The sequence below is a fragment of the Portunus trituberculatus genome, chromosome 37, assembly GCF_017591435.1.
Source record: "Portunus trituberculatus isolate SZX2019 chromosome 37, ASM1759143v1, whole genome shotgun sequence".
Lineage (NCBI taxonomy): Eukaryota > Metazoa > Arthropoda > Malacostraca > Decapoda > Portunidae > Portunus > Portunus trituberculatus.
In genome coordinates, this window is record NC_059291.1 from 24,817,890 (window position 1) to 24,831,103 (window position 13,214).

Genomic DNA, 13,214 nt, shown 5'->3' on the forward strand with positions numbered 1-13,214 from the left:
AAATTGTTTTGGTTTCCTCAGAGTCCTTCAGTTTCCAAGCCCTCCTCAGCAAGGCCTCAGCTGCCATCTGAGACTTTAATTTCAATTTTAATGGTCTATTCTTGCCTTCCTCAAAAGCTCCTAATCTCACACTTTCTTCTACCTCAGCATATAGGCCCTCTTCCTCTACTGAGATCTTATTCAGTAAAGACTTAATCCTGTCATTTTCCTTATCCCTCCTATCTTGCCAGTTCCTGTTAGTTTCCTTCCTCAATCCTGTTATGATCACACATTTTTTCTTTTCAGCAATATCTCTCACCACATACTCATTTTCCTTTAGTGCCTTTACCATTTCACTCTGCGTAATCACTTTATTTTCCTCTTCCTGCTTTTTCACTATCTCCCTAAAGGATCTTTGTACCTCCTGATGTTCATGGTTCACTTCTTTCATCCTGGCATCAATTAGGTTAAGGCATTCCTCCTTCCTCAAGTCCCCTTCGGATATAATCTTCTCCATTTCTAGGAGTTTAGCCTTCATCTTTTCACATTGTTTCCTTAGTTGTTGGTTTTCTTTCTCCATTTCTACTTTTTCCCTCAATAGCTCTTTGTTCTCTATCGTTAACAAATAGATATCTTTTTTGAAGGAATCGTTCTCTGCTATGACTCTATGTATTTACCTAGTTGTAGTTTTACAGGGCCTGGGCTTTATGCTTGTGTGGCCCCGTCTCCATATCTACACTTATCCAATCTTACTTTAAAAGTATGCACACTCGTTGCAGACACTACTTCTTCATTTAAACTGTTCCACGTCTCAATAGATCTCTGCGGGAAACTATATTCTTTAATATCTCTCAGACATCTTCCTTTTCTCAGCTTTTTACTATGCGATCTTGTGCTTCGGATGTCATATTCTTCTCTCAGGATCAGTTTCTCATTATCCACTTGGTCCATTCCGTTGATCAATTTATAAACTTGTATCAGGTCTCCTTTCTCCCTTCTTTGTTCCAGGGTTGGTAGATCCATAGCCTTTAGTCTCTCCTCATATGTCATCCCTTCAAATTCTGGAACCATTATTGTAGCTATTTTTTGTAGCCTCTCCAATTTCCTTATGTGTTTCTTTTTATGAGGGGTCCACACTACTCCTGAATATTCCAATCTGGGTCTTACTATAGTACTTATAAATTTCTTCATCATTTCTTTGTCCATGTAGTGAAATGCTACTCCAATATTCCTTAGCAAATTATATGTTTCTCTAAAAATTCTATCAATATGGCTTACTGGTTGATTGTTTTCTTCCATCGTCACTCCTAAGTCCTTTTCCTTTTTTACTTTCTCCAGTTCTACTCCATCTCCCATCTTATAGATTCTCACAGGTCGTCTTTCACTCTTTCCCATTTCCATGACATGACTTTTGTTCACATTGAATTCCATTTCCCACTTCTTACTCCATTCCCAGATCTTATTTAGATCTTCTTGCAGTATTTCACAATCTTCCTTTTGCTTTATAACTCTGCACAGTTTTGTATCATCTGCAAACAGATTTATGTAGCTGTTCACTCCTTCTGGCATGTCGTTAATATAAATGAGGAAAAGTATTGGTGCTAATACTGACCCGTGTGGCACTCCACTTTCTACTGCTCTCCACTTAGACTTCATATCTTTAACTACCGTCCTTATTTCTCTCCCCCCTCAAATAATTTTCTATCCATCTCAATGTGCTTCCTTTTAAGCCACCCTTCTCCTCTAACTTCCACAGTAATCTTTGCTTGTGGCACTTTGGAAGAAAACGAAGCTAGGCTAAGAGCGGAAAATGAAGAACTGAAAAAGGAAGTAGCTAACTACAAAAAGCAGATGGAAGAAGGACTTGGTAAAGCTAAGAAAGAAAAAAGAGAAGCTGAAAGATCTAGTAAACAAGGAAGAGGAAAGAGTACAGACGTGATTAAAAAAGAAGTACAAGCATAGAGAGTCCAAGATAAGAAAGATAAGGCTGATTTTCAGAAGGTGATTCAAGAACAACTAAAAGAAAAAGAGGAAAATATAACAAACAAAATTATACGAGTCCTCAAGACAAAAGAAAATCTAGTTAGGGAAATTGCAGAAATAAAGAAGAGTGTAGTCGTATTTGGAATAAAAGAAAAAAAAATAAAATATAGACCAAGAAGAGAAAAAGAAGAATGAAATCAGTCATAGACCTACTAAAAAATTTAAACGACGAAGACAGGCAGAACTTAGAAGAGGAAGTAGAAGAAATAAACAGAATAGGACCGTAATCAAGAAGGAAAAACAAGACCAATTAAAATACTACTAAAATCACAAGCAGCAACAGAAGAAATACTATATAGAACAACAAAACTTAGAGAAACAGAAGGCTGCAAGGATATCTATATAAAGAAAAATAGAAATGAGGAAGAAAGGAAGAGATACAATGAACTGGCAGCAGCAGTAAGGGAAAAGAATAATGAAAGGTCAGAAGATGAGAAGAAGGCATTTTTTGGAGAATTCTAGGAGACACGATAAGGAAATGGTATATAAACGAGAAGGAAGAGAAAAAGGTGGAACAAGTTTAACTAAAAATGATAAAGGCAAGAGACTAAAAATGATGTATACAAACAGTATACATACCACCCAGAACCAATGCTTGGGAATATGAACAGTACCAAATGGTGATGAGAAATACTCTAGACAGAATGAAGCAAGAACTCATCAGAAAGGATAGAGTGATGATAGTCGGACTCTTTAATTGTAAAGAAATAGTGTGGGAAGACTACGAAGTGGTGAACGGTGGTGAGTGGGCAGAGGAATTGTTAAACGTAGCAACAAATAACTTGATGACACAGTGGGTGAGATCACCAACAAGGTGCAGGGGACAAGATATTGCAGCAAGGTTGGATTTGGTATTTACCAGGGGCATCTCTCTAAAAGAGGAAATTGAACATGAACGTCCCTATGGGAGAAGCGATCATGATGTCCTAAGCTTTGAGCTGGATACGGAATTAAGCACGAATAAGATTGTGGAACGCAGGGAGGAAAAATTAAATTATATTAGGGCAAATTATAACCATATAAGGGAGTTCTTTAATGAAATTGACTGGTCCGTGGTATACCAGGAAAGGGATATGCAATTGAAATACGATAAATTTATGGATTTGTATAACTCTGCTGTGAAAAAGTTTGTGCCATATCACAGAAAGAGGACTTTAAATAATAAACAGTGGTTTAATACAAATTGTAAAGAAGCAAAAAAGAACAAAGAAAAGGCATGGAAGAAACTTAAGAAAAACAGTGATGTATTATCAAGAGAAGTTTACAAAACAACAAGGAATTGAAGTAAGGAGAACAGCACAGAAGGAATATGAACAGAGGGTGGTGGAAAACTGTGATAGTGACCCAAAAATATTTCATAAATTCATATATGGAAAACTAAATATAAAGGAGGCAATAGTAAAGGTAAAAAATGGGGAAGAAGTATATGAGGATGCTGGGGACATAGCTGAAATTTTGAACGACAACTTTTGCAAAGTGTTTACAAACATAACATAACATAACATAAATAATAGGCTAACAAAGGGCCACCAGGGCCCATCTAGGTTATCTTGTATCAGTCGCACAGCAACCTCGTCATCAGTACTTAAAGATACACTTACAAGTACACAATACATTATATACTAATTCTAAATATTTGGCCCATTAACAGGGCTAAGTCCTGCAGCGAAATCCTCTACAATTTGTGGTCCCCATACATGGGGATCATGTCTTGTTTAACTATAGTAAATTTCTTATAAAAACTATCATGCAGTGCTATACATAATTATAAATTTAATAAATTTAAGTGCTTATCTAATCTGTTTTTAAACATTGTCAAACTAGTGCTATTTACAACCCTCTTTGGCAATGCATTCCAGAAGTCTACCACCCTATGACTAAAGAAATATTGTCTTATATCTAACCTGCAGCCTTGCTTTCTAATCTTCCTGTCATGATTTCTAGTCCTATTTCCTCCTCTAAGGTAAAGAAAGATCTCACATCTATGTAGTTTGTATCTGAGAACATTTTAAATAACTCTATCATATCCTCTTTTATACATCTCCTCTCAAATGAAAACATGTTTAATTCCTTTAATCTATCTCTATACTCCAGGCACTTTAATGCTGGTATCATCCTAGTTGCTCTTCTCTGAACTGCTTCTAACATGTTGATATCCTGCCTATAGTGGGGTGACCAGGCCTGTATGCAATACTCTAAATGGGGCCTAACATAGGAATTATATAAGCTATGCACCACTTCCTTACTTTTATAACTAACATTTCTATTTATAAAACCCAGGATCCTATTTGCCCTATTTCTTGCTTCTAAACATTGCTTTGAAAATTTCATAGTCCTGTCTATCACTGCTCCTAAATCCTTTCCTTCCTCTACTGCCTCTAGCCAACATCCCTCCATCTCATAGCTAAAGTTTGTGTTGTCTTTACCTAAATGCATAACCTGACACTTTTTAAAATTAAACTCCATCTGCCAACTGTCTGTCCATGCTATCAGCTTGTCCAGGTCTCGTATTCTGTAATTGTCCTTTTCACCCTGTACTGCACATGCTATCTTAGTATCATCTGTAAACTTTGATACTTTACTACTAATTCCTATATCTAAATCGTTAAAGTACACCAAGAAAAGAAGAGGTCCTAGCACTGATCCTTGGGGTACCCCACTAACCACTTCCTTCCACTCAGACATTGCCCCATTTAATACTACTTTCTGTTTCCTATCAGAAAGCCATTCACTAATCCAATCAACTAACCTACCCCCTATCCCATGTAGTCTCAATTTGTACACTAGCCTCCTATGCGGTACCTTATCAAACGCCTTGCTAAAATCTAGATATATAACATCTATGCTATTTCCATCATCTAACTCCTTGGTAATATATTCTAAGATATCGAGCAAATTTGTAAGACAGGACCTCCCTGATCTAAAGCCATGTTGGGTATCTCTAATTAATCTATTCTCATTTAAATGCTCCCAAATACTACCCTTAATGATTTTCTCTAGTATCTTACATACTATACTATTTAAACTGATCGGTCTATAATTATTCGCATCATCCTTCCTACCTTTTTTAAATACTGGAGTAACATTAGCTAACTTCCAGTCCTGAGGTATCTCAGCAAACCTAAGTGATCTTTCAAAGATTAACTTAAGTGCTTCAGAAATACTGTCTACACCCTCCCTAAGTACTCTGGCATGTAGCTCATCAGGACCACTAGCTTTCCTATCGTCTAGTTCAAGAATAAATTTCCTAATAATTCCCGGTTTTATATCAATATTTTCTAAAGCTCTTAAACTACTCGTCGCACTGTTTGTAACAGGATTTCCTATTCTTTCCATAGTAAATACTGAAGAAAATTGTTCATTCAATAATTCTACTATGTCTTCATTTTGATCCACTATTACACCATCTTTTCTGAGTGGTCCAATCCTATCCTTATTTCTTTTATCACTGACCTTGTAATAACTATATAATTTTTTGGGATCTTTACTCCCAGCTCTAGCTAGTTTGATCTCTGCCTGCCTTTTACTTTTTTATAACCTTACTCAAATCATCTCTGACCTGTCTGTACCTAATCAAATCTATATCTTCCCCACTTTTCTGCAACTCTCTGTATGCCCTCTTCTTCTCTCTGATCTGGCTACCTATCTCATGAGTCCACCATAATGGCTTCCTGTTTCTCTGCCTTATATCTTTGTAAGGGATACACTGCATCACTATACCCTTTACTACAACCTTAAAAATATCCCACATCTCCTGTGCAGTTTTATTTCCAAAACTATCTTCCCAGTTTACCTCTCCTAATAACTGACGTAACCTACCATAATTGCCTTTCTGATAGTTTGGGACTCTAGTCTTATTCACTATAATATCCCTACTGGAATTAATGATAAATCTAATTATATGATGGTCACTGTTTGCTAAAGTCTCTCCTACCTCAACTTCCTTTAAACAATGCTCAATATTTGTTAGTACTATGTCTAAAACCTTCCTCCCCCTAGTAGGTTTATATACCATCTGCACTAAATAGTTATCCGGAAAACTTTCCATAAACTTATTTTCACTAGCATCTCCTACCATCCTCTCCCAGTTTACTGACTTAAGATTAAAATCCCCTAAGATAATTGTCTGACTAGTACACCCCCTATTTATCTCATCTACCATAAGGTTGTCTACATCTGCTGACTGGTTAGGTGGTCTATAAAAAGCTCCTACTCTAATAACCTTACTTTTGTTTACTCTAACATCCAGCCATAAGGACTCTACTCTGTTATCTACCTTAATACCATTAACCTGACTGGAAATGAAGGATTTTTTACATAAATAACTACTCCTCCACCTATCCTACCAATTCTCTGGTGTAAATACATAATAAACATCTACTTTATATTCTTTCCTATTTTCCCTAAACTTTTCCTCATTTACCCATGCCTCTGTGACACATACAACATCTAAGTCCTCCTCAACTATATAACTAGATAGCTCGTCCTTCTTGTTCCTAAGACTCCTGGCATTTACATAAAAACATTTAAGTCCTGCTACCTTCCTAGATGCTGTCTCCTTATTTGGAATCCTAATCTTATTCTCTCCTATTTGCACCTGGAAATCTTTCCTAATCTTTTCACTATCTCTGTTTATCCTATCTAATTTATGTCTAGCATCTTTCTTCTGGAATGCATTTGCTACCTCACCCCCTACACTCCATCCCAACTCCCCCCTCCAGACATCCACTCAGCACATCCACACCCTTCCTACTCAGATGCACACCATCCCTAGCATACAAATCCCTTTGCCCATAGAACCTATCCCATACATCCACAAAGCTGACACCCACATCCTTACACATCCCTTTTACCCGATCATTCACACCAATGGCTCTAGACAACCATTCCTGCTAACATACACACGAGGCAAGATTCCTGACACTACACACCTCCTACCACTCTCCCTTATCTTGTCTAACATTCCCGAAATCTTGCCACTAACTCCTCCGACCCACCTGCTCTGACATCGTTCCCACCTACGTGCAAAACTACTACACCCTCCTCTCCATCCCCCAACCCTCTTCTGCACCTCCTCACTCACTGCCTTCACACCTGCACCAGGCATACACACGTTCATCCTCCTATCCCTGTCTTTCCCACAGAAAGTGCTATCTAAATACCTAACCTGAGAGTCACCCACCACACACACCTGAGGTGTGCTAGGCACAACCCTCCTCTTCCTCTCCTCTACCCCCTTCTTTCTCCTTTCACTCACCACAACCACTTCATTCACTTCATTCTCACTCTCCCCCTCCCCCTCCAACAAACAGAACCTATTTTCACACTCAACAGGTTTAGTCCTATCCTCCCTAACTGCCTCCGCTTTCCTTCCCCTCGCAACCTGCCATCTCTGCCCATCCTGACTACTATCTTTCCCAGTCTGGCTCGCCTGCTCCCTCTTCCCCAATCTGCTCTTCCCGACAGAGGGCCAAGCCACCCTGTCGCCTCAGAAGGTCCAACCTTCGCCTAACACTGATCTCCTGCCTAATTTTTCCACTGCCTCCCAAGCCTCTTAACCTCCTCCTTCAACTCAAAGATGAGAACTTGTTCGCACTTTTCCCTCACTTAGCTTTCTGATTTCCTCTCGCAATTCTCGGTGCTCAAGAGAAAGAACTAAATTCTCGCTCTTGAGCCTACACACCATACACTCAGAAAAGTCAACGACCTTCCTGTCATGCCCACACATCTCACACACAACAAACTCTCCCAATCCCACCTCAACACTCTCTTTCACGCACTCAATCACACTCTGATATACCTCAGTAGCTACCGCCATACTAATTTACAATATGTTAACTCACAAACAAATAAAAATACTAGGTGACGGGGGTGGGGAACCGCGGTGGTGGGAGGGCCTAAGTGAGGTCAACTAATCCTCTTTCAAGGTCAACTTGACGGTTACAAGCCTAGTCTCCTCGCTCTACAAAAATACTTTTAACTCACAAACACTGATTCTAACCACTATTTCACTCTAATCTAACACTTGCAGTACACACTTTCACTTCACTAACACTCAAAAGCACCACACACAGACACCAAGCACAAACACCACTCGCTAACTATAAAAACCACAGCCAGAAAGGGAGCGCACACACAACACGTCCACTCGCCACCACAGCTACTCACTACTACTAGAATGTAGGGAAGAACTAGCAAGTCCAATATACAACATCATAAAATGCTCAATTGAAAATGGAACAGTGCCATTGGAGTGGAAAAGAGCTGCAGTGGTTCCCATATATAAGAGCGGAAGGAAGGAAGAACCTTTAAATTACAGACCGGTATCAGTAACTAGTGTAATATGCAAGATGTGTGAAAAAGTAATAAAGAAGCAATGGATTGAGTTTCTTGAAGACAACAAAATATTATCAAATAGCCAATTTGGTTTTAGAAAAGGTCAGTCATGTATAACAAATTTATTGAGTTACTACTCTAGAATAGTTGATAAAGTACAAGAGAGAGAGGGATGGGTTGACTGTATTTATTTAGATCTAAAAAAGGTGTTTGATAAAGTGCCACATGAAAGATTACTATGGAAGTTAGAGGAGAAGGGTGGCTTAAAAGGAAGCACATTGAGATGGATGAAGAATTACTTAAGGGGGAGAGAAATAAGGACGATAGTTAAAGATATGAAGTCCAAGTGGAGAACAGTAGACAGCGGAGTGCCACAGGGGTCAGTATTGGCGCCAATACTTTTTCTCATATATATAAATGACATGCCAGAGGGAGTGAACAGCTACATAAATCTGTTTGCGGACGATGCGAAACTGTGCAGAGTCATTAAACAAAAAGAAGATTGTGCAATACTACAGGAAAACTTAAACAAGATCTGGAAATGGAGCAAAAAATGGGAGATAGAATTCAATGTGGACAAAAGCCATGTCATGGAAATGGGAAAAAGTGAAAGACGACCAGTGGGAATCTATAAGATGGGAGATGGAGTAGAACTAGAAAAAGTAAAAAAGGAAAAGGACTTGGGAGTGACAATGGAAGAAAATAATCAAGCGGTAAGCCATATTGATAGAATTTCCAGAGAGACGTATAATTTGCTAAGGAATATTGGAGTAGCATTTCATTATATGGACAAGGAAATAATGAAGAAATTGATAAGTACTAAAATAAGACCTAGATTGGAATATGCAGGAGTTGTGTGGACTCCCCATAAAAAGAAACACATAAGAAAATTAGAGAGACTACAAAAAATGGCTACAAGAATGGTTCCAGAATTTGAAGGGATGACATATGAGGAGAGACTAAAGGCTATGGATCTACCAACCTTGGAGCAGAGAAGAGAGAGAGGGGATCTGATACAAGTTTATAAATTGATTAATGGAATGGATGAAGTGGATAATGAGAAACTGATCCTGAGAGAAGAATATGACTTTAGAAGCACAAGATCGCATAGTAAGAAACTAAGGAAGGGACGATGTCTGAGAGATGTTAAAAAATTTTGTTTCCCGCAAAGATGTGTTGAGACTTGGAACAGTTTGAGTGAGGAAGTGGTGTTAGCAAAGAGTGTACATAGTTTTAAAGAAAAATTGGATAAGTGTAGATATGGAGACGGGACCACACGAGCATAAAACCCAGGCCCTGTAAAACTACAACTAGGTAAATACAACTAGATAAATACACACACACACACACACACACACACACACACACACACACACACACACACACACAAGAAGATTGGAGGAGTAAATGATAAACTAGCACAATGGATGGAAAATTACTTAGTGGGAAGAGAAATGAGAACAGTGGTGAGAGGAAAGAAGTCCGAGTAGAAGAAGGTAACCAGTGGAGTTCCACAAGGGTCAGTGCTTGGTCCCATCATGTTTTTTATTTATGTTAATGATATGCCAGTAGGAATTGACAGTTACATGAACATGTTTGCGGACGATACTAAAATTATGAGGAGAGTAAGGAATGTGGAAGATTGTAACAAGTTACAGGAAGATCTTGATAAAATATATGAGTGGAGTAAGGAATGGCAGATGGAATTTCATATAGACAAGACCCATGTTATGAAAATGGGAAGAAGTAGATACAGACCAAACTGGGATTACAGGCTGGGTGATGAGAAAATTAAAGAGACCAATGAGGAAAAAGACTTAGGAGTAACCGTGCAAAACACCTTTTCACCGGAGAAGGTAGAAAGGGTACAGAGGCTGGCAACAAGGATGGGACCAGGACTCAGGGAGTTTGACTATGAGGAAAGACTGAGGAAGCTGGGGCTGACCACATTAGAAGAGAGAAGAACAAGAGGAGACATGATAACTATGTATAAATTGGTGAACAAGATTGACATACTGGACAGAGAGTTGATAAAGGTGACCACAAGTAATCAGTTCCGAGGACATGGAAAAAAGCTAATAAAAGACATCTGTCTAAATGATGTGAGAAAATACAGTTTCCCGTATCGTAGCATTGATAAGTGGAATAAACTGAGCAGTGATGTTGTTGACGTGGTGTGTGTCAATCAGATGAAAGAGAGATATGACAGGAATGGACAAGGAGACAGGACACAGAGAGCTTAGCTCAGGCCCTGTAATACACAAATAGGTAAATAGGTAAACACACACACACACACACACACACACACACACACACACACACACACACACACACACACACACACACACACACACACACACACACACACACACAAGATTAACATGAATACACCAAAAAAGCAAATGCACCTCATCAGTGATCTCCCTGATGTTAACGATGCCTAGCAGATGTTTGAGGTTGTTGAGTGCATCACGACCCTCCAGTTTTTGTTTCTCCAGCACATGTTTCATCTCATCTGCTTTTTCCTGTTGTTGAGAGAGAGAGAATGATAGGAAGGTGGTGGTGGTGTTTAATAATAATAATAATAATAATAATAATAATAATAATAATAATAACTACTGCTACTACTTAAATGTTATTTTTAATTATTAATGGTATATTTTTGTCTAATTATCTCTATACCAGGCTGGTAATCATACACACCCACAGCAAAGCAGCACAGCATACACTAAATAATCCCTTTATTCTTTCACAATGAGACCATTCTCTGCCCTGGTAGCTTGTCCAATCCTGAGAGCACAGCAAGACTGCACATTGTACACTAGTTCTCCTGAGAGCACAGCAAGGCTGCACATTATACACTGGTTCACATCTGCCCCTTCATAATTGGATCTGTTCCCAACCCTGTACTGCACTACTTCCAACTCCAACACTACTATATCACTACTATGTCTACTACTTCTACTACTACTACTACTACTCCTACTTCAACAAACCTGCATATCTTTAATTTTTTCCTTCCACACTCTGGCACTATTTTCAAGGGACGTCAACTCAGTATTTAGTATTTTTGCCTTCCCATCAGCACGCAGGCAGGCACAAACAAGTTCCCCTGTCTCTTTCATGTTTGCTTGTAGTTTCTTTATAACCTCCACTTGCTTACTGATGCAATTCTGTGGGGAGACAGGAGAGGTTGTGTTTCAGGGGTGTTGATGAAGAAGGAGACAATGGAAGGTAAGGAAGGTAGAAGGGAAGGAGAAAGGGAGAAAATGCATAGGCATAGGCCTGTGAACAATAACTTACTCATTTCTGATTTAAAAATATTTTCTCTCTCTCTCTCTATCTCAATGCATAACAATATATAAAAGACACATCTGCTACCTGCATTCTTCATTAATCCAATCAGTGTTGACATTTGCATGTGCATGCATGCGTGCATCCACACACACACACATACACACACACGCCCGGTAGCTCAGTGGTTAGAGCGCTGGCTTCACAAACCAGAGGACCGGGGTTCGATTCCCCGGCCGGGTGAAGATATTTGGGTGTGTCTCCTTTCACGTAGCCCTGTTCACCTAGCAGTGAGTAGGTACGGGATGTAAATCGAGGAGTTGTGACCTTGTTGTCCCGGTGTGTGGTGTGTGCCTGGTCTCAGGCCTATCCGAAGATCGGAAATAATGAGCTCTGAGCTCGTTCCGTAGGGTAAAGTCTGGCTGTCTTGTCAGAGACTGCAGCATATCAAACAAACAGTGAAACATAGGAGAGAACAGGATGGTGGAAGACCCAAAAAGTATGGCAGAACTATTAAATAATAAATTCCAGGTCTTTACTAAGGAATCCAAATTTGAAAAGCCACAGGATAATAGAGAGACAGTCTATATGAAAGATTAAAGTAACCAAGCTTGAAATAAGAGTTAATGAAGGAACTGGATGAAGTCTCAGGCAGAATACTGAAAGAATGTAGGGAAGAACTAGCAAGTCCTACATACAACTTCATAAAATGCTCAATAGAAAATAGAACAGTACCAGTAGAATGGAAAAGAGCTGAGGTGGTTCCCATATATAAAAGTGAAAGGAAGGAAGAACCTTTAAATTACAGACCGGTATCAGTAACTAGTGTAATATGTAAGGTGTGTGAAAGAGTAATAAAGAAACAATGGATCGAGTTCCTTGAAGACAACAAATTTATATCAAATAGCCAATTTGGTTTTAGAAAAAGACGGTCATGTGTAACTAATTTATTGAGTTTCTATTCTAGAATAGTTGATAGAGTACAAGAGAGAGAGGGATGGGTTAACTGTATTCATTTGGATTTTTAAAAAAAAGGCGTTTGACAAAGTGCCACATGCAAGATTACTATGGACGTTAGAGGAGAAGGGTAGCTTAAAAGGAAGCACATTGAGATGGATAGAAAATTATTTGAGGGGGAGAGAAATAAGGATAGTACTTAAAGATATGAAGTCCAAGTGGAGAGCAGTAGAAAACGGAGTGCCACACGGGTCAGTATTGGCACCAATACTTTTCCTCATTTATATTAACAACATGCCAAAAGGAGTGAACAGCTTCATAAATCTGTTTGCACATGATACGAAACTGTGCAGAGTTATAAAGCAAAAAGAGGATTGTGAAATACTGCAAGAAGACCTAAATAAGATCTGGGAATGGAGTAAAAAGTGGGAAATGGAATTCAATGTGAATAAAAGCCATGTTACGGAAATGGGAAAGAGTGAAAGACGACCCGTGGGAATCTATAAAATGGGAGATGGAAACTGGAGAAAGTAAAAAAGGAAAAGGACTCGGGAGTGACGATGGAAAAAAACATATAAATTGCTAAGGAATATTGGAGTAGCATT

General features: G+C 38.8%; 1 protein-coding gene across 1 annotated transcript in view; it reads right to left on the bottom strand.

The window, feature by feature from the left end:
• The window catches only part of LOC123514164 (structural maintenance of chromosomes protein 5-like), a 138,526-nt gene that overhangs the window by 34,956 nt on the left and 90,356 nt on the right, over positions 1–13,214 (bottom strand). Inside the window, exons 23-24 of the mRNA XM_045271814.1 lie at positions 11,355–11,531; positions 10,767–10,883 (exon numbers count right to left, since the gene is read on the bottom strand). Of these exons, the coding sequence (XP_045127749.1) occupies positions 10,767–10,883; positions 11,355–11,531 (294 nt within the window). The remainder of the gene's footprint in view (positions 1–10,766; positions 10,884–11,354; positions 11,532–13,214) is intronic.